This window comes from Orbicella franksi, chromosome 14 (genome assembly GCF_964199315.1).
Source record: "Orbicella franksi chromosome 14, jaOrbFran1.1, whole genome shotgun sequence".
In the NCBI taxonomy this organism is placed as follows: Eukaryota; Metazoa; Cnidaria; class Anthozoa; order Scleractinia; family Merulinidae; genus Orbicella; species Orbicella franksi.
In genome coordinates, this window is record NC_138158.1 from 8,531,505 (window position 1) to 8,557,336 (window position 25,832).

The 25,832-nt window shown below is 37.7% G+C and overlaps 1 protein-coding gene and 1 long non-coding RNA gene across 2 annotated transcripts; one reads left to right on the forward strand and one right to left on the reverse strand.

Annotated features, from left to right (window-relative positions):
• The first annotated feature begins 5,036 nt into the window (after window positions 1-5,036).
• Window positions 5,037-14,665, forward strand: LOC145467618 (uncharacterized). Its single transcript, XM_081451195.1, has 9 exons — window positions 5,037-5,422; window positions 5,539-5,666; window positions 5,786-5,834; window positions 6,021-6,170; window positions 6,303-6,376; window positions 7,766-7,838; window positions 9,775-9,858; window positions 10,902-10,988; window positions 11,370-14,665. Exons 1-9 carry the CDS (start codon window positions 5,213-5,215, stop codon window positions 12,402-12,404), a joined length of 1,890 nt encoding a protein of 629 aa, XP_081307321.1. The 5' UTR covers window positions 5,037-5,212; the 3' UTR covers window positions 12,405-14,665.
• A 4,453-nt stretch (window positions 14,666-19,118) lies between these two features.
• On the reverse strand, window positions 19,119-24,393 carry LOC145468569 (uncharacterized). The gene is made up of 4 exons (XR_014042223.1): window positions 23,548-24,393; window positions 22,742-22,826; window positions 22,002-22,086; window positions 19,119-20,003 (listed from the first exon to the last, which is right to left on the reverse strand). It is a non-coding gene; the product is annotated as an uncharacterized LOC145468569 (long non-coding RNA).
• Between the last annotated feature and the right edge of the window lie 1,439 nt (window positions 24,394-25,832).

Consider the following 25,832-nt stretch of genomic DNA (forward strand, 5'->3'; position numbering starts at 1 on the left):
CGGTTTGGAAGGGCATGGCGTTCAACCCCGCCGGGGGACTCCGCGTTTTTTTCTTTCTTTTTTTTTTTCGTATTTTTACTGGAATCCATTGATGTTTTTTTCCTACAATCTTCTTTTGTTTTCTCTTTTGAACCAAGTTGGGTGTGAAAAGAGCTTTAAAGGAAGGACATCAATCCTGGATGACCCTAAATTTTATCCATCTGCCCATTTCTTTTTTCATATAAGGCGCTCTTTATTAGCTTGTATAAAATAGGCAAAGACCTTCAAAAGTACTGATCCTCATAAAGAGGTCAGTTTTTTTTTTTATTTCGCAAAGATTTAATAATAAATTTAAAGAAAGTTTCTAACTGATCCAACGGCGTTCATAATTTTCACAGGTCGTATTCCAAGGCTAGGTTAAGCTGTCAATAAAAAGCACATTTCATGTGCATATAAGTATGGTCAAATTTGCTACCCAACACAAGGAGTCTCCCTGTAGCCCACTGTTTTCATCTCCGATCTTCGGTTCGAAAGGGCATGGCATTCAACCCCGCCGGAGGACTCCGCGTTTTGTTTTTTTTTGGATATTTCTATTGGACTCCATCAATGTTTTTTCCCACAATCTTCTTTTTTTTCTCTTTTGAACCAAGTTAGGTGTGAAAAGAGCTTTAAAGGAAGGACATCAAACCTGAATGACCGTAAATTTTACCCACCTAGCTTGTATAAAATAGGCAAAGACCTGCAAAAGTACTGATCTTGATGAAGAGTTCATTTTGTTTTACTATTTCGCAAAGATTTAATAATGAATTTAAAAGAAACTTTCTGACTTAAGCAAGGGCGTTCATAATTTTCACAGCACGTATTGCAAAGCTAGTTTAAGCTGTCAATAAAAGCTGCATTTCATGTGCATATAGGTACCGTCAAATTTGTTATCCAATTCAAGGAGTCCCCCTGTAGCCCAGTGGTTACATTTCCGAGGTTACGTTCGGAAGGGCATGGCGTTCAACCCCGCCAGGGGACTCCGCGTTTTTTTCCTTTTTTTTTTTTTTTTTCATATTTTTGCTGGAATCCATAGATGTTTTTTTCCTGCAATCTTCTTTTTTTTTCTCTCAGTGAACCAAGTTAGGTGTGAAAAGAGCTTTAAAGGAAGGACATCAATCCTGGATGACCCTAAATTTTACCCATCTTGCCATTTCTTTTTTTCATATAAGCCGCTCTTTATTAGTTTGTATAAAATAGGCAAAGACCTTCAAAAGTACTGAGGTTATTTCTCAAAGATTTAATAATAAATTTAAAAGAAACTTTCTGACTTAAGCAAGGGCGTTCATAATTTTCACAGCACGTATTGCAAAGCTAGTTTAAGCTGTCAATGAAAACTACATTTCATGTGCATATAGGTACCGTTAAATTTGCTACCCAATTCAAGGAGTCCTCCTGTAGCCCACTGGTTACATTTCCGAGCTTCGGTTCGGAAGGGCATGGCGCTCAAACTCGCCGGGGGACTCCGCGTTTTTTTGGGATATTTCTGTTGGACTCCATGAATGTTTTTTCCTGCAATCTTCTTTTTTTTTTCCTTTTGAACCAAGTTAGGTGTGAAAAGAGCTTTAAAGGAAGGACATCAAACCTGGATGACCCTAAATTTTACCCATCTTGCCATTTCTTTTTTATATACAAGCCGCTCTTTATTAGCTTGTATAAAATAGGCAAAGACCTGCAAAAGTACTGATCTTCATGGAGAGGTCATTATTTTTACTATTTCGCAAAGATTTAATAATAAATTTAAAAGAAACTTTGTAACTTGAGCAAGGGCGTTCGTGATTTCCACACCACGTATTGCAAAGTTAGTTTAAGCTGTCAATAGAAACTACATTTCATGTGCATATAGGTACCGTTAAATTTGCTACCTAATTCAAGGAGTCCCCCTGTAGCCCCGTGGTTACATTTCCGAGCTTTGGTTCGGAAGGGCATGGCGTTCAACCCCGCCGGGGGACTCCGCGTTTTTTTTATTTTTCATATTTCTGTTGGACTGAATTGATGTTTTTGCCTACAATCCTTTTTTTTTTCCCTTTTGAACCAAGTTAGGTGTAAAAAGAGCTTTAAAGGAAGGACATCAAACCTGGATGACCCTAAACTTTACCCATCTTGCCATTTCTTTTTTTTAAATAAGCCGCTCTTTATTAGCTTGTATAAGATAGGCAAAGACCTGCAAAAGTACTGATCTTCATGAACAGGTCTTTTTCTTTTACTATTTCGCAAAGATTTAATAATGAATTGTAAGAAAACTTTCTAACTTAAGCAAGGGCGTTCATAATTTTCACAACACGTATTGCAAAGCTAGTTTACGCTGTCAATAAAAACTACATTTCATGTGCATATAGGTACCGTTAAATATGCTACCTAATTCAAGGAGTCTCCCTGTAGCCCAGTGGTTACATTTCCGAGCTTCGATTCGGAAGGGCATGGCGTTGAACCCCGCCGGGGCACTCGGGCGTTTTTATATTTTTTTTTTCATATTTCTTTTGGACTCCATTGATGTTTTTTTATTTCATCTTCTTTTTATTTTTTCTTTTTGAACCAAGTTAGGTGTGAAAAGAGCTTTAAAGGAAGGACATCAAACCTGTATGACCGTTAATTTTACCCATCTTACCATGTCTTTTTTCACATAAGCCGCTCTTTATTAGCTTGTATAAAATAGGCAAAGACTTGCAAAAGTACTGATCTTCATTGGCGGTTCATTTTTGTATTTTGGAAAGATTTTTTAATGAATTGTAAGAAAACTTTCTAATTTAAGCAAGGTCGTTCATAATTTTCACAGGACGTTTTGCAAAGCAAGGTTTTGTGATGTCAATAAAACCTACATTTCATGTGCATATAGGTATCGCTAAATTTGCTACCCATTTCAAGGAGTTCCCCTTTAGCCCAGTGGTTACATTTCCAAGCTTCGACTTTACTTTTTTCATATTTCTGTTGGACTTCGGATGGCTGTTACTCGAAATCCCCGGAAACCTTTCGGGCCCGGAAAGGCATTTTTAATTGCTGTGTATCTAAAAGCAGAGAGGTGTATACGACTGAAACTTCTTGTATGAAGAGAACCTTTGTTCATATGAAGATTACGTGAATAAAACAGCTCTGTAATCATAAGGTTTGAGATTTTCCTACGGCTTTCCGGATGCGAAACGTTTTCGGGACCTTCGAGAAACGGGCTCCTGTTTATCGTTTTCCCGGAAACACTAATTGCGCCTCCGCCTCTCCCCCCCCCCCCCCCGCCCTGCCCCCCAAAATAATAACAATAGTTAAAAAAAGAAATGAAAATAATCCAAATTTCACTCTATATGCAGGTGAGACGATTTGTGAAAAGCTGTTTGAAAATGGTTGGAATTGTTCAGGAAAGCTGTATCGAGAAATCTGAACTGCAGAAATAATTTAGCTTGCGCGCCATTGGTCCAAACTCGTCATTTGACTAAAAACTGGAGAATATCCGAGTGATATTCCCGAATTTTCAACACTGCGGGTGTTGTGATAAATATCCGAGGGATAATAAGCGCAATAGCCTCTGTTTGGCGGGAAAATATGCTCTGAATATTTGTCCTTGGATATTATCTGTTCCTCAAAGCTCACAGCTTTCCTCGAGTTTCCTAGCATATTTTCGCGCCAAATGGAAGCTATGCTTTCTTTATCCACATACAAGCCCTCATTCTACAAATCAAGCAGTAGAGAGCGTATGTCGCTAATGCTGACCTATGTATTATGATGCATAAGTTAATTGGGACCATATTTTGAGTTTTTTTTTGTTATGAACGGTTCTTTTTGATATCATTAAAAAAATGATTTTGTGTCGTAATAAAGTATGCAGCACCGATTAACTTCAGTTAGTTCGTTTGGACTGGTGTCCAATGTCTCTTGGCTGGCAATGACTGGGCACTCGTATAGTCCCTCTCTTCACGAAGGCTGAAGATGGGAAAACCTTTTACGGTGGCCGATTTAATAAAGTAATGATTGCAGACATAACGGCTCCTGTTAGCTCCTGTTACTGACTGGTACATTGATGTACTTTAATTTTTCATTTTTTTGTGTGCACATTCATTTTTTTCTTTTTTCGTTCTCTGTATGTGTGTGTGTGTGTGTGTGTGTGTGTGTGTGTGTGTGTGTGTGTGTGTGAATGAAATCGTGCCCTGTTTTTTTTTTTTTTCCCACATATTCTGTAACTTTATTGCAATATTTTTTCCGCTTGGCCCAGCCACTTAGCTCGATTAGCCTTAGCTATTTCTAAGAGGCTGTGCTCTGTTTTTCATTGTTATTTTTTCGCATTGCATGTATTTATTTTTATTGTAAAATTTTTCTGGGCACGAAATAAAGATTGTTGTTGTTGTTGTTGTTACAGACAAATACATTACAGGAAATGACAAATTTAAAGCCATGAGATACCATCCGTTATAGAGAGTGGTTTTTAAGTGAGTGTCGTGAAACCAAAACCAAACCAATTTATTGTCAGCCAATCTCAAGCCGTAGCAAAACCAAGACCAAAACGGCAAAGTAATTGCCTTATTATTTTCGACGCTCAATTGAAAACTGCTCTTTTCTATTCCTGTTAATAGGTATTTTTAATCAGGTTACCTTGCCTTAGGGTCTTGGAAAGAATGAGTAATGGAGGTTCACATTTTCAAAGATCTGCAAGAACAGATGTATAGGGGAAAACTAGAAAATTGTACAAGTATTTTCTTGTCCGAAATTAAGAAATTTCCCATGTTAGTCATGTTCCCGGTATAAATGCACGAAAGCTTCCGGGGATCCTTGGATCACATGCAAAAACGCGTTGAAAAACTTAAAGATAAGGAAAGAACATTCCTGAAAATATTAAAAAAAAAAAAACGCAAAACAGAACAAAACAAAGTCTTTTTCCCACAAGTATTAGCTAGTATTTGTTTTGCGGGTCATGGTCTGATGGTCACGTTATAAACAGATCGCTTACCGGCAACAATGGGAGACAATTGATTGACAGCAGTCAATAGACAAGAACACGCACGGGGTTCTGAGGTCAACCAATCAGAAGCGAGGATTCGTGTTCATTCCCGTCAGGCCGCGGGTCAAGTTTACAACTCGAAAGTAACACAATCTGTACACACAAGCCTCGTACAAGAAGATGCGTGGTCGGAGCGACGTTAACTGTCGGGTTATTACAAAGTTTCTGGCTGAAAAACCTAGCTGACATTCTTCCTTTATCGATATTACACCTATGGTGGTTCTCATGGATGTTACAGCTCAAGGGAAAGACGGCGCTGGTCGTACTTGCAATGGCCCCGAGTGTGGGGAGGAAGAGTCGAGAAGAATTGATCCCAGCTTGTTAGAGAGCATCCCTTCGTCGATTCCCACTTCTTGTATATACCGCTATCAGGATTTTATAGCCACTCTACTTGCCGACGGCTTTTATGGAAATATTTATAAGGTTTAGTCAAGCTATAATGAACCTGCTTAATTTTTCAAGTGTTTTTAATCGCTTTCACAATCGTGACGAGAATTGGACCGTGTTAATTTCTGTTATGTTGTTTTGTTTTGTTATAGGTTCAACATCGCGAAACGAAGGAAGTTATGGTTTTGAAAATGAATAAACCTGATGTGGAGAGAGACACTTGTACAATGCTGGACGAAATTAAAATGATGAGCCATCTTTCGCACGAAAATGTGATAAGGTGTATTTCAAGTTCAATTTAGTTGGTCATTCCCTCGAGCACTTCGCCTATACATGGCGTTGTAAACATGGAATTTGATTTTGTACACGCTTCTGAAAAATGTATATTCTTCCTTACAGATTTCTTGGAATTTGTGTAGATGAAAGCAGAGTGCATCTTCTGTGCGAGGTATTTATTTTCATTTTTCTTTGCCATTTCACCACCCTTGATTAACCAACTAAACTTTATTTCCTTCCCTGCGAGTTTCAGACCACACGGAACAAGCGTCTCATTTGATAGTGATACTCTTGTACTTGAATGGTGCGTATGGTTTTCCTTTGGGAAGATAACACTTAACTTGATGTTTCCTTCCAGTTCGTCAATGGAGGAAACCTTGAAAGCCTTTTACTGGAACATTCAGTTTATCTGGACTGGACAACACGATTGTATCTCGCACGAGATATTGCAGAAGGGATGCGATACCTTCACCAAAATGGTGTTATTCACCGAGATCTAACATCAAAGGTGAGTAAAAATTAAAACTGTGTTATTTTCACTCGTCGATTTTTGACTATGTTTCGCAATTCGACACCAGCAAACTCCAATATCCTCATGATATATATTTTTTCACGCTATTTTTTTTTTATTTTCTTGCAGAATTGTTTGATAAAAGAAAGAAATGGATGGCGTTATGCTCTCGTCGCAGATTTAGGCTTAGCAACGGAAATAAAGTAAGCAAGCTTTATGCAAGGACGTTTCCGCTAACCAAGTTCGCAATCTGCAGATAAACAATCGACTTCGGCTTTCGCAATACTAACCTTAGTAATATCCTGGAGGAAATACCTTAATATGCCTTAAGCTAAATTTTGCTATCAGTTCCCTAGCGGAGCCTTTACCCCCAGAGGTCAATAAATAATTGAAAATTTACATTGAACTATTCAAGATCTTTGGTAGTGGAATTCAGAATTGTCGACGATCGCACAGCAAGAGGAAAAACCGTCATTATTTATGCAAGCGAGAACTACCAGAAATCAAAAGAAAATTATAACATTCAAAACATGAATTTTATTTTGGGGGTGTATCAAGTGTAGTTGTTTAATTTTGGAAAGCGCTTTCCGTTTCAGTTGTAAATAGGTCCATTAAGTTGACGTGTATACTAAGATATTGCCCATCGGAGCCCTCTATCCTATTTAGTGTATTTATTTTTGGATTTTCGAGACAACCTAGATAAGTTTTGATTCAGTGGTCACCACATAAAAATAAAAATTTTGCGTGCGAACTCAACATGTAAACTTGCTCTCTAATTGAAGATATACATTTTTTTTAAAAAAAATAAGAATTGTTCAAAGTCCTTCAATTTCTTCAAACTTGGTCAGGACATAAGTCTACAAATTGTATATTGAGATCCAGATATTGAGCCTTGCATGATACTTTTTATTAAGATCTTTCCACTTTTAGAAGTGCATTATCACCCTTCTGATTATGGCAAAAGTGTTTTTAGCATTGAATATATTGAAATTAGTGACTTGCATCCATTTTATGAAAAAAAGCTCTCATGTTGTATAGATGGTATCTAGTCCCAAAGGGAAATATCTTGTTGCAAATTTCTTCTGAACTTTGAGATAGCTTTAACTTTATAAGTGTTTTATACTCAGCCTTGTCGATGTGCGCCAATTGGCATTGTAAATTGAAATGATAGTTTTTCAAAAATTGGGATTATTTTTAATTACAACTCAAACATGTCATACCAACAATAGAACTTATTCTTGTACACTTTGTTTAAAGTTAACATCGCAGGAAGGCCTGACGCCTAACTATAAAGATGGCTTAATTAAAATGAGTTGTTAAAAGGTTTTTGTAATAGCATAGTACTAAAGTGTACAGCATATAAAACACTTTTGAAATCTAGCCAAGAAAAAAAAATAATGGAACAATGAAATGTCGCACCAAAATGAAAGTTAAGTATAATAATTTAAGTTTGTTTTTAACAGGTGTCTGTGTATTAGAATTCCCCAGGATAGCTGTGATCTTAACTGCAATAATACAGTCATGCAAACAGTTATTTTAGGCTGTATGTTCTAAATTAATTTAGCAAAACCTATTTTTTTGCCCTATTACAGGGAGCAGTCAATTGTGGGATCTCCATATAACATGGCGCCGGAACTTCTGCGAGGAGAGAATTACGATGAAAAGGTAAACAGGTGATATGATAATTATCACCTAAATCTTAGCCAATTAGCTTTCAGAGGTGCTAACTGTGAGTGTGTATTCACACACTGCCAGTTGAAAAGTAGTGTTTTCAATTTTGTGATGAAGCTGATCCTGATTGAGATAACTATTATTACACGGTGTGAATTATTCTGAAAAAAAAAAAAATGAAATAATTTTCTTGTAGTGGATATATGTGACAATTTACGCATGGGAACACTTTTAGATTGGTCTTTATGTTTGAACTGTTGTATAAATTTGGAAGAATAACTTCAATGCACTATCATGTAAAATATTTGCAACTTAAAATTGACCAAAACTTATCCACTTACATATAGTCTTTTCTCTGGTAACTTGAAGTACTATTTAAGCAATAGACCACAAGTTGTTATGGTTTATATGCTGATAAATCACATGGGATGTTGGAAGAACACGAGAAGAATTCGTAAATCATAAGCCGCAGGCGAGTGATTTATGAATTCTTCGAGTAACTATTTACCATCAAAATCCAGGAACACTTACTGACCAATTTCCTTTTAATAGTATTAATAAATAAGTACTTTTTATGGTGTGTGGTGGTGCACAAGTAAAGCTTATATTCCCACCAGAAAACTTGACGTATGTTTTGCTGAAGATCGACATAGTGATTTATCTGCTGGTGAGGGCTTTATTTTTGTGGTAGAAATATACAGCTTCTTTTTGTGTACAGCTTCTACAGCCATGATACGATGGTGAGTTTGGTTTCATAATAGTGAAGCTGGTAAATGCTCGCAAAAAATTGCTGAACTTTTAAGAAATAAACACAACCTTTAGGTGCTGAACACAGTTATATTTAGTTTTAGAGAGAAATTTGATTGGGCAGATATTGATCATGTGTTAGGTAACCACTTCTGAACTGTGAACAGGTGTCATTCAATCAACAAAACAGTACTATAATTTGTAATTTTCGTCAAGCTTCATCTAAACTTTAGTTGGCAAACAGCTTGACTGGGCTTTTGCCCTTGGGGCAAGTGAGGAGAGAAAGTTACTTGCCCAAGAGGAAAATGTACTTGTCCCAGATGAGTGGACGGGAGTTTTTTCAAGCCCTGGCAATAGGCTGGCTGCATTTGTCCTCTCCCCTGGCCCCAGCTACTGTGTATTCTGTGGTTAGCAGGCATCATGAGACAATTTACATGATGATCAATAAATTGACATTTACAAATCTATGAAGATTTTAAAGCAATTGTGTAACACTGTTTAAGAAAATTAATGGGCAAACATGTTTGGTGTTTCTGTCGAGCTTTAGGATAAGTCCACTAAGGCTCTATCATGAATGCCACTTGCTGATTGGCTAGCCTACTCATTATCTACTCTGTTGTAGATAGTGAGTAGCCCAGCTTTGTGCGCTTGTTAACAAACTGGCGGCCACTTCTTTGCTTTTTCGAAGTGTCAGTCAAGAGGATTTAGATAAAGTTTTGAACGACTCATAGATTTATACTAAAACAATTAGATTATGAGCTCTATGCCTGATAGTTGACTCCCGAGGCTGTGCCATCATCAATTGTCACTTGATCGAAATCTTGAGCTCATAACCTAATTGTTTAATAGAAACACAAGTGAAAGTTTGGGAAAACGAGAAATGCTGTGGGAACATGAGCCGGCATTTTCAAATTCATCTGGTTTGAAGAGTGTTTTTGAAAATCTCCGATTTCATGATGGATTTAGTGTGGACAGAAGGGCTAACTAGAGAACTAAAGCCCCGTTTTAAAATTCCTCCAGTGTAGTGTGAACGGGCCCTTAGTCAATGGTCTGGGTTATGAAGGCACTGTCAGACCACACCCCTGAAGAGAGCAACACCTTTTACTGGTTGTTATTTCTCTCCTATGCTCTTTAGTCTTTCTGTCTCTGACATTGTCTTTTATTTTTTTGTTTTCTTTTACAGGCTGATGTATTTTCTTATGGAATAATTTTATGTGAAATCATTGGCCGGGTTCCAGCTGACCCAGATGAGTTGCCTCGGACAAATGTATGTTGTATATTATTGTAGGGTGGTATGAAATAACATCAGTGATTGTAGCTTACTGGAGCGGATACAGGATTTTAGAGAAGGGGTTGTGGGGGCAACCTCCCCAAGAAAATTTTTATAATCGAGGTCCTCGGAAATGGGATTTTGGCGCGGGCATTCTGAGGCCAAGTCAGATTGTTGTAATGTCTGAGTTTTTTTTTAAAATTTAGGGGGTTTGACCAAACCTCCCTAATCCCCTACCCCTAGCTCCACACCAGGCTTGTGAAATAACATGGCTATTGGAGATGGATTGGAGTAATGTTTAGTTCAACAGACTTCACATCAAGTGGTGCAGGTTCAACCCCTGGCTTGGGTCACTGTTTTGTGTTCTTGTGGGAGACCTCATACTGTGAAAAAACGGAGTGAAGCCATAATCTGTTGAGCCTCATAGTGTTGTAGACAACTTTTGTCATCGTCGTTGTTGCTTTAAATGACACACCTCAGGGATAGTCACTGGACCTTTTTACCTATGTCACACAATATCAATAATTGTGATCATATTTTTCAAATGAACAAAAACCACCTCTGTAGTTTAATTTACCATGATTCAGAATTTAGTAAATCTACAAAGTTTTATAAGAAGCTGTTGTTAACTCATAAAAAATTGGTTACCAAACTTACAAGGATATGTATGCCAGGGGGCAAGTGTTGCCCCCTAACATACATTTTTTTTGTAAAAATTGGTAAGTTTACTGTTAGGGCCCCCATATTTTTATGAGTTTGCAACAGATTCTAATGAACATACATGTAATTTACTAAATTTAGCACAATAAATCAAGCAGTGTGGTTTATTTTTTGTTTGAATGAAAAAAATCAGAAAAACTTGACATTGGTATAAAGGTCCATTGTACATACTGGTGATATATAGAGGCCAACAAAAGTCTCTTCATACATCTGGCCAACTAGCTAGGTAGTGCATGGCCTTGAATGTTTTTAAGTGTTTTTTTTAAACTCAAGCCCCTCTTCGAACCATTATTTTGGCTTTTTTTTCTTTTAATTTGTAGTCATTTGGCCTAGATGTGGAAAAGTTTCAACACATGACAGGCGACTGTCCTCATGACTTCCTTCAGACTGCACTGTGTTGTTGCCAGGTAACAGTGAGTCAGCGAGCATTTACCTAATATGGTAGTCATTCCCAGACCCCCCCTTGAGATCTTTATTTCCGTCTTTCAGTCTTTCCAAACACAATGCCTTTTGACAGTTCTGGAACTTCCGTGGAGATAGTCAAACGGAACGGTAATTCGCGGTAAGAAGTTTCCGGTAGACCTCGCAAGGTTGTCCTCTTTCCCAAGAATTCCGGAAAATGCTGTTTCATTCGTCACTAGAAATTTCGGAAACTGCAAACCGGAATTTTTGGTCGAATGGAAAGCGCCCATGATGTAACAGTGGTAGAGTGAGTCATATTCATGGATTTAGCATAGATCATGGCTAGTTTATACTAAAAAGTAATGAATTGTATATTTTTTGGTCAGGTGGAACCGTCGTCCCGGCCGACATTTGTCGAGACTGCCAAACACTTGGAATTCGTTCTCGTAGGAACTAAACCTTTCCGACCCCTCTTAAGTGAAGCAATGGACTCCCGCCCTCCTCAAACACCAGCGTCAACGGAACAAAACATATATCAGCCGGATAATAAACTTGAATTAGACCCCGAGAAGGGCAGGAGAGGAGGGGAGGTTGAGGAGGACATTACAACCTCGCCCGAACTTGTTCCTCCGGCTATTATCGTAAGTACCGAGACATCACCGAGTATGGTTCGATCGGCCGAGAAGCGACGGCAGTCTTGGATAGCTGGTCGATATAAACTGTTTAACACAGCGACCGACGACTTGCTGAAGAATACTCCGAGTAAATTGAAAAGTTTTTTCCATCGCGTTCTTCGAGTACAGACCCACTTCGATCCGTCCAGACAAAAGAAAGTTAAGGATGGTGCCAAACAAAGATCAGCCTCGCAGTTGAGGAGTTACAGTACGTTAAACCCTCAGGAAAATGGAGGTGTGGTGACTTTTGTTGAGAAGGAAGGCTCGTGCCGAAGTCCTCCTCATTCACGCGGATTTCTTCGTAGGAAAAGTTCGGAGAAGGTTGTTCCGTCGGAATCGGGGTCGCAAGAGGATTCCGTTGATGGGAAGAGCTCTCCTCGGAGTCTTGGCTCGGAATGCGCTCTCTCTTTAACTTCGACCTCAACCCTCGACCGAGCCACATCTCCGAATTCACTCGAGATAACTCGGTCATCCCCGAGCACACGAAATCCCAGGGAGTCCGACACACCGATATCTAAAGTGTTAGATAATTCGAACAGAGCGCGATGCAAGTCCACACCTGTCTGTTATGACTTGAGTGCGGGGCCGTTGTCGAGGCGTACCGCGTCGCACAGGGAGTGTCCAATCTACAATGCTGATCATTCAACCTCCGAGGTACACGCTGATGAAACGGGAAGGTTCAAGAATAGGAAATCGCCATTTTGGTTTTTAAAAAGAAAAGGTAGTAAGTACAAAGGTCCCGAATAAGAAATATTGATAGGAAAATTGAAAGTCTCTATACCTCACTTTCTTTCCTTATCGGGTTGTCCGGCTGCCATCTTGAAAATCGTGGCCGGTTAAGCTTGCCAGGGAAGATCTTCCAACCCTTCCTTGCAGTGTTTGACCGACAAAGGTTGTGTGTTCTTCTCGGAATGCAGTCTTCACCTCGTAAAAGATGAGAGCTGGACAATCAAACAAGATAAAGAAAAATCAACTATTAGCTGAGTTAACCATCACAGTTATTTTTAAACTGTTCTAAAGAAACACTAGCTGGAGGAGTGACGCTGTTTTCCAACTTGTCTGCTTATTTTTCAGACGAACGGAAATCGGTCTCGCCTCTCGGATTGTGTATTCGAGTCCATGAAAGAAAACCTAGTGTGTGACCATGCAATTGAAAGCTATTGAGCAGTACTTTCATGTGGTACTGTACACTTTGCTTGTCAAGCTGGTTCTACCTGTTTCGTGTTTGAATAAAACCGCACAGCACCAAACACGTGTCACTCCTTGCGCCATGTGATGAAAAAGAAGCCTGACACAATTTATAATGTATTTTTATTTCATTAGTATTTTTACTACTTTGCACTTGCTGTACCAGTTGTACTCCAAGGGTTGATATGCAGTGCTCTTGCAATATAGTTAGCGTTGCGTTTCAGTGATTTCTAAGCGGTGCTTTAATTACGAAAGGAAAGATGAAGTACGCGTTATTTGGCAAGCATCTCAAAACGGACAGCGGGTGCTAAAGGCGTTATTTTCCACCCTGTTTACAATCGCTTTAGTTTTGGTCCGTAGCGAAGTATTTCAAATGATTCATTTAGAAACCTTATTTTTCCCAGCGCAGTACTCACTTATATAACTTCACGGTGGTACTTTGAGTTTGAAAAGCCATTGAAAAATGAATAATATATTAATTGATTAAACATTTTGATTAGCCGCTGACAGAGAATTACAAATATACATTAAATAAAATGAATTCATTCAGCTGATTGAAAACCGCCCACAAGCGGGCCTTGCAGTCAGAATTAAACTGAATTGTTTGAATAATCTCGTGGCATGACAACAAACGTAGTGCAGTACAAACTATACATTAGCTAGTGCTGGTAACTTTAATGTTGTAAGAAGTACTGTCGTTCACAGCCACGTTGATGGTTTTTCAAAGTTTGGACATTCTTTTGTCATCGCTACTGCTAAAAAGAGGCATGAAATAACTAGAATTAAAAAATTTGAGTTACATAAGATGGCAAAGTGAAATTCAGAATTGTTACAGAGATATCGTAACGTACGCAGATAAAATTTACTGCATACTAGTTGTGCAAGTTCGATTGATCTTTAGGTACTGTTTCTTTGTGAGCATCGCGTTAAGAGAGTATTTGTTTTCTGCGATTGCTTTGGACATTTGTGTGTGATCAGATAGTAGCAAAAAAAGAAAAAAAAAACTTCAACACGTTGATCATACATAAAGTATCACATCTCTTTTTTTCCACTGCATGATGTAATAGGTCGTTCTAGGGGTAGGTTTTATCCCTGCCTTGAAATAGCTTTGTTCGAGGAACTAATATTAGTATTTGTACCATGCCATAGAAAATACAGCCAATCAGGAAAGTCGTTGTATATTCGATGGTATTACACCAACCCTTCCCATCATGCGCCGCGCGAATGTCGCAATTGTGTTGACCACTGTGTTTTCTATGCCATGGTATAAGATAGTTATCCAACGCTCTCTCGTGGTATACCGTGGAATATCCCACTTGTCACTTGTGTTTCCTCGGTACACAGGTGACACGTGGGATATTTGTTGTGTTAGCTTACATGAAGTATTGTTCAAGTTAGTTATATGCGAGATGCATGTTGGTTATAAAAGATGGCGTCTTGAAGTAAACACGTTGTTCACTGAAGACTACCGTAAGCCCAAATAACTCGTTATATGCTATGGTATACCACTCGAAATCGTTGTATAACTGGTATATCACTCACATTGTGCGACGCAAACTCGCTGAAAGATACCATTAATGTCCATTTACTTCAGCGAATAGAGGTGAAAATATATAAGATGTACAAATATTTGTGTTGAACGTCAAGTTCACTAAAGAAATGGAATATTTCTAATTTGTAAACAGTTGAAATATGACGAGAGATTGATGAATTTATTTACATGAATGAGAGTTTGTCTATATTTAGGACACTTCAGTTTAATAAAGATTAACTTAACACTTTGTAACGAAGAAAGATCAATTAAATTATTTGTAAGTCACTCAGTCTTCTTTTGTTTGTGTAGTTTATGTAGTAACCACATTTTCAAACACTGAGAAGAGAGTTGGAAATAAGACGCGTATAGCGGGGTATTTTTGACGAAGTTCGTGTTGCTTGAAAATGTGGTCAAACACGGCCTTGAGTGTTTGATATATCTTGTCAATCGAAACTAAAACTAAAGAGAAAACGGGAAATAAAATCGTGAAATTTCTATGCGAATAAACCCTTTGAGCCCCGATAGTGCCATATGGCACAAAATGTTGTAACCAAGTAAAGGAAGCAAAGCATTGTACTACCAAAACATGAATTTTGCGTGAACCAGATGTGATGCGAAAAAGGTAATATCAATGCCTTAATTAAACTATGGTGCAAGGAAAGTAGAATATACAAGAGTACACAAATTCTGTATCTTTGATCTCGAGTAAATCGCAAGAACATTTCAAATTATACTCTTTGCATCATAATAGTAAACTGCGTCAAAACATTGCAGCGTTTATATGATAAACGTGCTTTAGGCTTTGAAGTGCCTCTAAGCCCTAATTCTTTTCTGAGGCATGAATTTTTTGCTCACCTTTAGGTTGCGCATTTTTTTTCGGTGCAAGAATTTCTGGATAGTAAAAAGTACTTGGTCGATTTTTTCCCCATGGTTCCCTTGCACAATTATTTCAACAGTTTTTGTTGCGCAGGACTCTTTTTTTTGGAAATTGCCCAACCCCCCTCCCCCATCCCTCAAAAAAATAATGGTCCGTCCCTTATAAGCTTTGATTCGTAGGTCATCAGGTCTTTACATCGGGATGTTTAAAAAACCGGCAAAAATCGACCAATAATATAATCAGGAAAGGTTTCTTTTACGAAATATGACGGCCGCGTGAATCAGTCTTCACAAACGTACTTAATTCCAGGTATTACTGTCTTAACAAAGCCTAAAAATGCAAAGATTTGGAGTGAAATTGATATCTTTAAAGTGATGCAATAGTTTTACATAAGAATTAAAATCCAAGTCGTGAAAATATGTGGCGAAATTTTGTCAGCGATTGGTTCTAGTTTGTAATCAATATTCATGACTATTTGTGGAATTTGCGCCAAACCAAACACTTGGTCATGGTGTGAAGACGTGGATTTATGTGCTCCTGGTGATGTCGGATCTGGCCGTGTTATTCCTTCGAAGAAGATAAGGCAGGACGAGAAAGAAGTATTAAAATGTTAATGGTGAGTATGTTTCAATCTTTTTGCTCTTCACCAAACGGAACAGCTTCTAACTTACCTTAAGTTCTACCTTTCGCAATTTTCTCGGCCGAGCTGTACACAGCTTCGTTCATAATCCAGATAGTCGCAGTTTTACAATCACTGAGATGAAACGTTTCAGGAAAGAGTTAAAAAGTAATGTTTGCACAAGTTTGTAAGATACTTGCGTTGAATTTGTTTGGTATTCCTGTTCTTCTCGTTGCGTGTTGCTCCCTCCCGGAAAGTTGAAAACCGTTTCTACTTGCAGCCGGTTCATGCGAGCATTGGTCGCTTGTTGTCCTGGTAGTAGTAGTGTATCTTAGAAATACATTTGTCCCGAAAAAAAGCTAATGTTTCCCTTTGTGTCTTCTTTTTTTAAGGAGAGGAAATGACCTAACGGCGAAGATTGAAATTCACGGGGAGTTAATGGCTCTTCAACATTGGAGATGACAACAAGATAAGAATTTTAATTAATTTAATAACTTTCGATCAAAATGGTGGCAATATATTTGAAGCTTAAGTTGTAAGGATTACAGTATTTGTTTCGAACGACGGATATATATTTTTCAATACCTAAGCCGTAATTAATCTGAGGTCTCGATTCTGGTAGCCACCATTTTGGTCGACATGACTTCAGAAAAATATTTTTAAGTGGTTAAAAAACGTTACGTTTTTAAGGTGGCACTATATTCAGCAACACCATCGACATTTTTTTGATCAAAAGGCGTACATTTTATTTCGAAATCGACGAAGTAGTGTAACATTGGGTGGGTTTCTTTTAGGCAAAAGGAGATTTAATTGGCCTGTACAACAACGAAATTCACTCTACAACAAATACATTGTCTTACTGGAATTAAAATTATCGTGCAACAGTTTACTCTCTTCAGATCGAGTAAAACCTCGAAGTTATATTCGGTGGTACATGCCTGTAACTGTGAAACGGAAAAATATATATATATTGGAACAAACGAACTGAATTATTCTGTGACAAATTTATATTGTCTTGCTACTGTTAAAATTATCTTGAAACATTGAATTCTCATCAAATTAGGCCTCAAACATAATGTAATAATATAAAAGCAGAAAATTAATCACATGATCATTTCATCCATGTTCAACAATCTGAACCACGCTTAAAAACAAACATCTAGACTCTAGCCAAAAACGTCGATTGCAAATTAGAAAAAAAATTCTAAACAAATACGAAGATTCCGAATGACTGTCATCCGAAGTATTCAGAAGATCGCCGAAGAATTGGGGAGATAACTCGAAGATTTCCGAAGATTTCCGAAGATTGCCCAAGGCGACGAAAGTTGTGGGAATACTGTTAAGGAATTCGGAAGACTAAAAGGAAATTTCGTAGAGATTACAAGCACTCAGAATCATGCGATTACTGAGATAGGTATGTTGTTAATATCTTCAGGTTACTGGACACGCTCACTACTGCACAAGTCTCAATTTTTGAAAGTGCCACCTTAATGACAGATCAACGTTTGTTTAACTCTAGATATTCGTAAAAGTTTAAGCTTCTAAGATCAATATCTGGTTTGTAAAAGGTGTTGTAAACAGAAAACGACAGGGAAGTATAGCGAGAGTGGTAATCAAAATCATAGACTAGGAGATATTGTCTTGATGTGCTACCAAATTCTCAGAACTACAGTTGAGATCAAGTAAGGCAATTGTTCAGGAGAGTTGATATTTTCAGCTTTAAAGTACGAACGAGTTCAAGATATGAGAGAACAACTGAAAATATAAAACCTGTTTCTGCAAATGCTTTAACATTTGCAAATCAAATTCGATTCTGCCATCTTTTGTTTTTCAACAATTGTCTAGGAATGAGTTCCAAAAATAGAACCTTTCGCATGCAACTACAACGCAATAAACATTTAAAATAAGCTATTGCACTGATTACTTTCCAAGATTTAAAAGGTCGGCAACAATTATGTTACAATCATAACCAAAACTAGAAAGACCAGCAACAAATTTGTTGGCAAGGATATGCATATGAATAGGTATTAAAAACGTGCCTTGACATACAAATTCTCGTGGCGCCTTTGCAAAACATGTTTGTTTTCCTTTGTTATTTCTAACGTTTAAATTTCTGAACGTCCAAAAGAAGAACATAAACATTTTTCTTCGATATGCTTTGTTCAAGCCAGAGTAAAGTATTTTGGAAAACTTTTCAACAAGACATTTAAATTTTCACGTGGATTATTCCGACGTTGATTTGACTTTACAAGTTCATAAGATAATTTATACTGAACCAGCCGAAGAAATTTTGTGATATTTTAGCAATAAAAATCTTTGTACAACCAGATATTGATTGTTTTGTGGTGTTTACACTTTGGTTGTTGCACGGGAAAAGAGAACGGAGCGAACGGTCGCACCGAAAGAGAAAATTAACACTTTGAAACTTGAATGAGTTGGTTATAAACCATTGAAATTGGGCAGTTTTGCGGGGGGACAATGATTGGATTTTGATTGATGAGTATTCTTGCTCCTGTGCAACTTATCCGAAGTGTACCATCTATATTATCGTCTGACAGAAAAAGATCTGAAATGGCAAGCTACAAACAGCCAAACTCGATTGGAGGTAAAATTAAACTCGGTTTGTTGAAACGCTCTTTCACGGTCGCTTTGCGAGATTTAGAAATCCATTTTGGAATTAAATTTTATTGTCGCCTGTTTGATCCATTTGCCATTTGCCATTCCATCTTTTCCATGTCTCGAGGAACTCTTGCATCATCTCGCACAAAACCCATCGCGAAGTTCGTTGCAAAGTGAAATTTTTAAGAATGTTTGGCAAAAAAGTACTTTGAGAGGAGAAAAAGCTAACTTTAAATATCAAAACTGCTTTTTCGGTGCGAGGTGATGCAGTATTTTTGACGGGATTTTCTGTCAACTGTTGCCTTTGAAAATTTTTTGCGATGAAAACTTCTTAAGGGTAACCTCATTAAATTTTTTCCTAAAAAGTTGTAAGGGGAAACGCTGTGCAAATTTTTAAAATTTTCCCGCCAAAAGTCTTAGTTTTTAAACGCGAACTTTCTCCTTCACACGTTTAATTTAATTGATTTTCAATTAATTAATTAATTATTTATTAATGATTGCAAAACAATAAAATGAAAACAGCCAGGGGTGGTGTTTATTGTGTACACATATTTTTTATTAGCATTGTTAAAAATATGAAGACAATAAAAATACTATAGCAAATAGAAGTCAATTACACACGCGTCTTCAATATAACTTTTATTGGCGTTTAAATAATTCAATTAAAATTTATTACAAACAATTTGAATAAGTAAACAAAATAAAAAAACTGCGCTTTTAAAAGGGCCTGGAAACTAGTGAAAATGTAGGCTATCTCTTTTACTATTTTTTGACTATGTAGGGTTGACGAAAAGAAAAAAAATTCTGCGCTTTTGAACAGAGACTAGCCAGAAATCAAGCAAATACTGTGACGTTTGATGGGAAAAATCCTACCTGGTGCAAGATTTTTTCCGCCAAAAGACTCTGTATATGTTTGACTCAAAACCAGACTCCATTTAAAATTGCAGACTTTTTTTTCCAGGGACAATTTTTACACTTTTCGATTTCTCGCTTGGCCCTTTTAAAAGTGCATCCTTTTCATAAATTCAATGCTTCCTTGAAAACTACAAAGATTTCGGAAAATTTGTGAAATAGATACTAGACAATTTGACAATAATTTCAACGAGTTTAATAACGAGACTTTCGCGCAGAAAATTCGGGTTACAAAACAAATCCACGTAATGATAATATTCTACCTTAAATTTAAAGGTACAAACTTGAAATACAGTTCACGGTTTCCTCAAAAACCAGCAAGATACGAGACAATTTGGCAGATACTGGACAATTCGATAGTACATGTAATTCTAGTCTTCTAATGACTCTCGAGTTTTTTGTTGTGAAATCACTAATACGAGCTCCGCCCTAACAATCTTTCGCAAGAAACTCAATCGAGATAAGCTTTGTCTTGTGAAACTACCTTACTTTTAAAACCAGATCCACTAAAGAAACAGCTAAACGAAGTTCTTTGCTTTCCTTGGCGTCCGTCTTTCGCCATGTTAATGTCACTGCGTGTACACTTGAGATGGCAGTCTGACAGAAAGATAAACAAAACGTCCAATTAACAACGGGTATACTGAAAACCAACGAACAAAATATACATACAGTGTATCCTCGACCAAAGTTTACAAATCAGTTAATTCTCTCATCGGGAAGGCGCTTGTCGTTTGGTTGTATCATCATCATAGAAATACACGGAGTTTACATGGAGTTTAAGCATGACGTTTACGGCAAACGGCAAAGGTTACCTCTGATTCTGTGCTCTTTTCTACTAATCCGTAAATAAAGCACACAAAAATAGAATAACGTCTCCTACTATTCACCGCAAATATAAATAATTTCACTATACTGTACAAACAGCTGAAGACAGACGGCAAAAGTTTCATTTTTGCCGCTTGCAGTTTGCCGTAAATGTCATGCTTAACCTCTCCAATAAAAGAACAACTTAAAACGTGGACAAGCAGCAACACGAAATAAATAGCACCTGCTAAAATATAGCGCTCTAAACTTAACCTTCATTTGCAACGATTGCAGGCGATTAAAGCTCACCGGCAAAATAGCACATTAAATATTTCACAGAAAAAATGTGCGCGACAAAACGGGAAATATTTGCATTTTCTTCCCAAGGATGAATTCAAGTGCGTGGTTACTAGTCGCTTTCTTTAAATAACTTGTGAGTTTTTTGGAAATAAAAAGCCCTCGGGTAGTTTCGCATTTTTACAGAATTAAATTAAAGGTGATGTAATTTGTCTGAAGCTTATGACCAAATACAAACAAAAATTGAAATATTTACACAGTTGCTTTAAAATTCAAACTGTTGTTCAAATGCAATTGAATACTTATGCAAACAAGCAAACATCGTTTTCTAAGAGCTAGGTGCGTGCAAGACAATTAGCGAATTATAATAGATTTTACAGTAATGTACGGGTAATTATGGTTTTCACCTTAAGCTTTGATCTGACAACCCGACAGCTACAGCTAGTTTTGACATGACTACGACTTTCACTTTTACCGCTATTTCAAGAATATTTGCCCGTGGTATCTAGAAATTCAAACGGTGAAAATCCGAAAAATGTCATGGCAAAAATAAAAAAAATAACTCCATGATTTAAACGCAGTTATGAAGCATTTCTCTCCAACTATTAAAGTAGTAACATTTTATGAGACTGATGTTTGTAATACTTTCGGGACACGTACAGTACTAACACGTGGCACTCAGTTATTATGCTCTACAAGGTGGCTCTAGCTTTAAATCTATGGATAAGATTCCTATATTTGTCCACTCAAATTGAATCTATGCAGTATTATCATGTACTTTTTACAGCAAAACAAAACTAGGTACATTTTTTACTTTGGCACTCTTGAAAAGATAACGTCCATGAACTTTTTCACCGAGAACTTCACGTCTAAATTTCCAGACTGTCTTGTGTTCTTTGCTGTAAATTTCTTTCAGGGTTTGTTCTGAGAATTTGGTATTATATCAAGACAATATCTTCCAGTTCCTCACCCTTCTTGTCATTGCTTAGTCCTTATTCAGAGTTCTTTTTCAAGAAACAAATTCTCCTTACTGGTTTTGAGTTATCGAGACAATTCCTTTTTTAGATTACTCTCTAAATTAATCCTCTACTGTTTCTTCATGATTATGTTTGAAACTGTCAGGAGAAAATTTTAGCTGATCAATCATAAGGCTTAATGGCTAAGGAAACATTGATACATGAAAAAGCAACAGGTCGGAAAGCAACAGGTCGCTGAACCAATATTAGGCCTCTCTTCTCACAATTTGAATACTCATCAACAACAGTTCCTCGGACATTGTATTCCTAAGGATTGATTGTATAACCTACCCCTGAAGGGTTAGGGTATCTGCTTAGCCATATAACATGGGTTTCTTGATTATCAGAATAGTGAAACAATAATTATCATCCCTATTCATTTTAAGTCTTTGCCTGTTTTGTGTACAATTATTCCTAGTACATGCACCATCAAGTGATTAAAAACTCTTCCTATTAAAAGCAGAAAATCGTGACTCACCTACTAAGGGATCCAATGTCTCAATTTTATTCTTTTTCTTCTCGAATCTCGGCAAAGCTTTTATTGTTTCTTCTCTGTTTCGTATCTAGTAAGAAAAAGGAAATGTCTTAACCTTATGTTCTCTTATTTATGTAATTTCAAAAACTACACAACTAAATATAAACCATCATATTTTTTCCATTTCAACCCTACAGGGGTAAATTTCGATAATAAAGGTAAGTTAAGTCTGCATTAGGCCAAGTGATCCAAACCACCATAACTTATCCAGGTCTCTGTTACATTAAGCAATAAGGCGTATTCCTATTTTGCCTGGATGGGATGCTAGTCTGTCACAGAGTTAGATCTCTGTACTAAATTCACCCATTACCCATTTGTACACTTAGGTGGAGGGAGGTAGTGTGAGAGTAAAGTGTCTTGCCCAAGAACATAATGCAGAGACCCTAACCATTGTCACAAACCCAGAGTACTTGATGTGCAGTGATTGGACCCCTGTCTCCCTTCCCACAAAACAATACTCCTCAACAACAGTACCCCAAGCAGGCATTGTAGTCTTTAGGCATTTTTGTACACCCTACCCCGAAGGGCTAAGGTATAAGGCCACATAACAACGGTTTACTGAAATAGCTGAAAGGCAGTGGAACAATAACGTCTCTATTTGTTTCGATTTTCTGTCTGCATTAAGCAAAATTATTCCTAATACTTATATGGTACCAATCGTGTTAAATAAAATTGTGACTGACCTACTATGGGATCCATTGTCTCAATTTGCTTCTCCTTTTGAGTCTTGGCACATAGTTTGTCTCCTTGTGTCTCAGTTTTGTACATCTAGTAAGAAATTGTAAATGTTTTAACTTTTATGGAATTCCTTGATCTCAGTTAACTTATACAAACTACACAATAAAAAATAAGTCATTAGATTTTATGAGTTTCAACCCTACTAGGGGAAGTTTTGATGACGAAGGTGAGGTTAGTCTTCATCAGGGCAAGTTATCCAAACTACCACACCTTATCACATACAGTTTCTGTAGTATTCATTGATAAGGGGTCATTGTCTTTCTACCCCCCCCCCCGCCCCCCCCCCCCTAAATGGGATGAGAGTGTGTTGCAGCTAGGGTTAGCCCCAGTATAAAAATTCGCCCAGTACCCATTTGTATTTCTGGGGGAGGGAGGCACTGTGAGAGTAATATGTCATGTCCAAGAACACAATGCAACAAGCTGAACCATTATTCCTTAGCAAAGGTAAAAGAGAGTCAGGGCTCGAAAAAAACTTGAATTCCAGCTTGCCCTGGTGACAAGTAGCTCTCAAATTTTGCTTGCTCTGGGCAAGACTCAGTTTGCTTTTTTAATGATTTAGTTGGCAGATGGCTTGACTAATCCCTTGCCCATTGCACAAGTGAGAATGAAAAGTTACTTGCCTAGGAAGAGATCAAATCGAGCGAACCTGGTTGCCCTGGACAACTGGATGGCACTTCTTCGAGCCCTGTTTTAAGAGTACCTGTTAGTTACCTCTCCAAGCATGTAAACACAAAGGAACACAAAGACTCACCTGATAAGGAATCTATTGCCTCAAAACGAATCTTTCTCGTGTAAGTCTCAGCACACAGCTTTCTGGTTTGTGTCTAGTAACAAATGGGAACTGTTTTACCCCTTCTGAAGCCTTGATCTCTTAGGTTTTACAAACTATGTGTACACAATAGTATTCAGTCATCAGACTTAACCCTACTAGGGTGTGTTTGGACTATGAAGGTAAAGTTAAGTCTGTACATCAGGTCAAGTGATCTAACCCACTACAGCATACATGTAACCCAGTTTCTGTCACATTAATTGATATAGAGTACACCATGGATGGGATGCAAGTGTGTCTATTTTACAGAGCTGACAATTAAAAGGAAACGAGTTTCAACCCTAAAGGGGCAAGGCTTGACATCACAATGATAGGATAGGATGGGATGCAAGTTTGTTGCAGGGTTAGCACCCAGTATCAAATTTGTCCAGTACCCATTTGTACATCTGCATGTAGGTGGAGAGAAGTAGTGTGAGAGTAAAGTGCCTTGCTCAAGAACACAATGCAGAGACCCTAACCATTGGCTCAAAGTCAAACCCAGACTTCTTGATCTGCGGTCCAGTGTGCTTAATATTAGATTGTCCCTCCCCCTACATAAGAATACTCATCAAAAACAGCAGCCAACTGGCCCAGGCATTGCAGTTTTAAGGAATTTTTGTACACCCTAGCCCTGAAAGGCTAAGAGTAGTATTGCCATTATAAAAACAGTTTCAGTAGAAATAGCTGAAAAGTGAATAGTAACATCTCCATTTAAACTTTCCACCTGTATTGTGTACACAAAACCAAACACAAAGAAATTGAGACTCACTCAGTTAACCCACTGACACCCAGAGCTTTTTGGCAAAAACACACTGGGTGAGCGGGCAAGTGCTGAGTACACTAAATTCTTACATGGTATTGAATTATTATTATCACGACCACGACCACGACCACAACCACGACCACGACCACTATCATTACCATTACCATTACCATTATCATTATCACTAGTTATGACCATTACTATTACAATTCTAACAGGGGCAAAAATGATACTCTATAGTATTTAATGATTGGCAACCTCAAAAACCATATCCTATCTTGCAGCACATGCACTGTATACAAATAGCCAATAATTATATGGAAGTACCCTCTCAGGCCATTAGGGCCCTTTATCATAATGTGCAGTTCCAGAAAATATCCATACCCAAAGGAATGGAATTTCCTGGGGGGAGGGGGGGGAGTGTACTGTAAGACTAGACATTTAAAGAAATATATCAAGCTTAATTGGAATTTCTGGAGGGGATAAGGGGTGTTGAAAAAATCCCTTCTGTGGCGGAGGTATGGATATTTCCTGAAACTATACAATATTCACCTTGTTCTAAAGCAAGCTATTATTTTGTGGTTAGCTTTTTATAAGGTAAAACTGGTTACAGTTTACAAGGTTGCTTTAATAGCTACTGTTATCATGTCCTGTCTTGAAAATCTAGGCTCCTTTCAATTTGAGTGTTTCATTCTGTGGGAACGGAGTACATGTATGAGGTGACTCTTAAAGTAACTACATTACATGAATACATTCATTCTACATTGATACAGAGATGGATCTAGGGGAGGGCCCAGGGGGCCCCAGCCCCACCTTATTTTGGGTAAAAAAAGAAGAAATCACTGAAGAGAAGGAAGAGAAGAAGACAGGGCAAGCAAAACAACCCCCCCCCCCACCCACCCACCCACACACACACACACACACACACACACACACACACACACACACACACACACGCACCCACACACGCACCCACACACCTCCCTTTGCTCAAAGTCTGGATCGCTCACTGTGATAATTTAAATGTGAGTGACTAGGAAAATTTTGTGTTGTACTATACAATTATTACTCACTCACAGTCTTATACTCAAAACCCTGAATGCGCATACATGTGTCATTCACCAATCAGAATTCAGAAATTATATAATTGGTAATAATTAACTGCACAATGAGTGACAAATGTTGTTGTGGCTACAATTATTGTAGCTACAACAAAATATATCACCCACTGTGCAGTCACTAATGGTGTCCAATTGCAGGTATCCAGTTATAACTAAATTTTGTAACAGGATATACTTGTAACTGGATGCCAATGCCCTGTGCTTTTATTACTGCCTTTCTTGTTTAATGTTTCCTAGTGTTAAAATTGCATGGAAAAGACTACTGAGGTTTTTGCTCAAAAGAAATTCTTTAAAGATTTGAAATTTGTTATTGATGAGATTATTAGTAACCAGCCTTGTTCTGC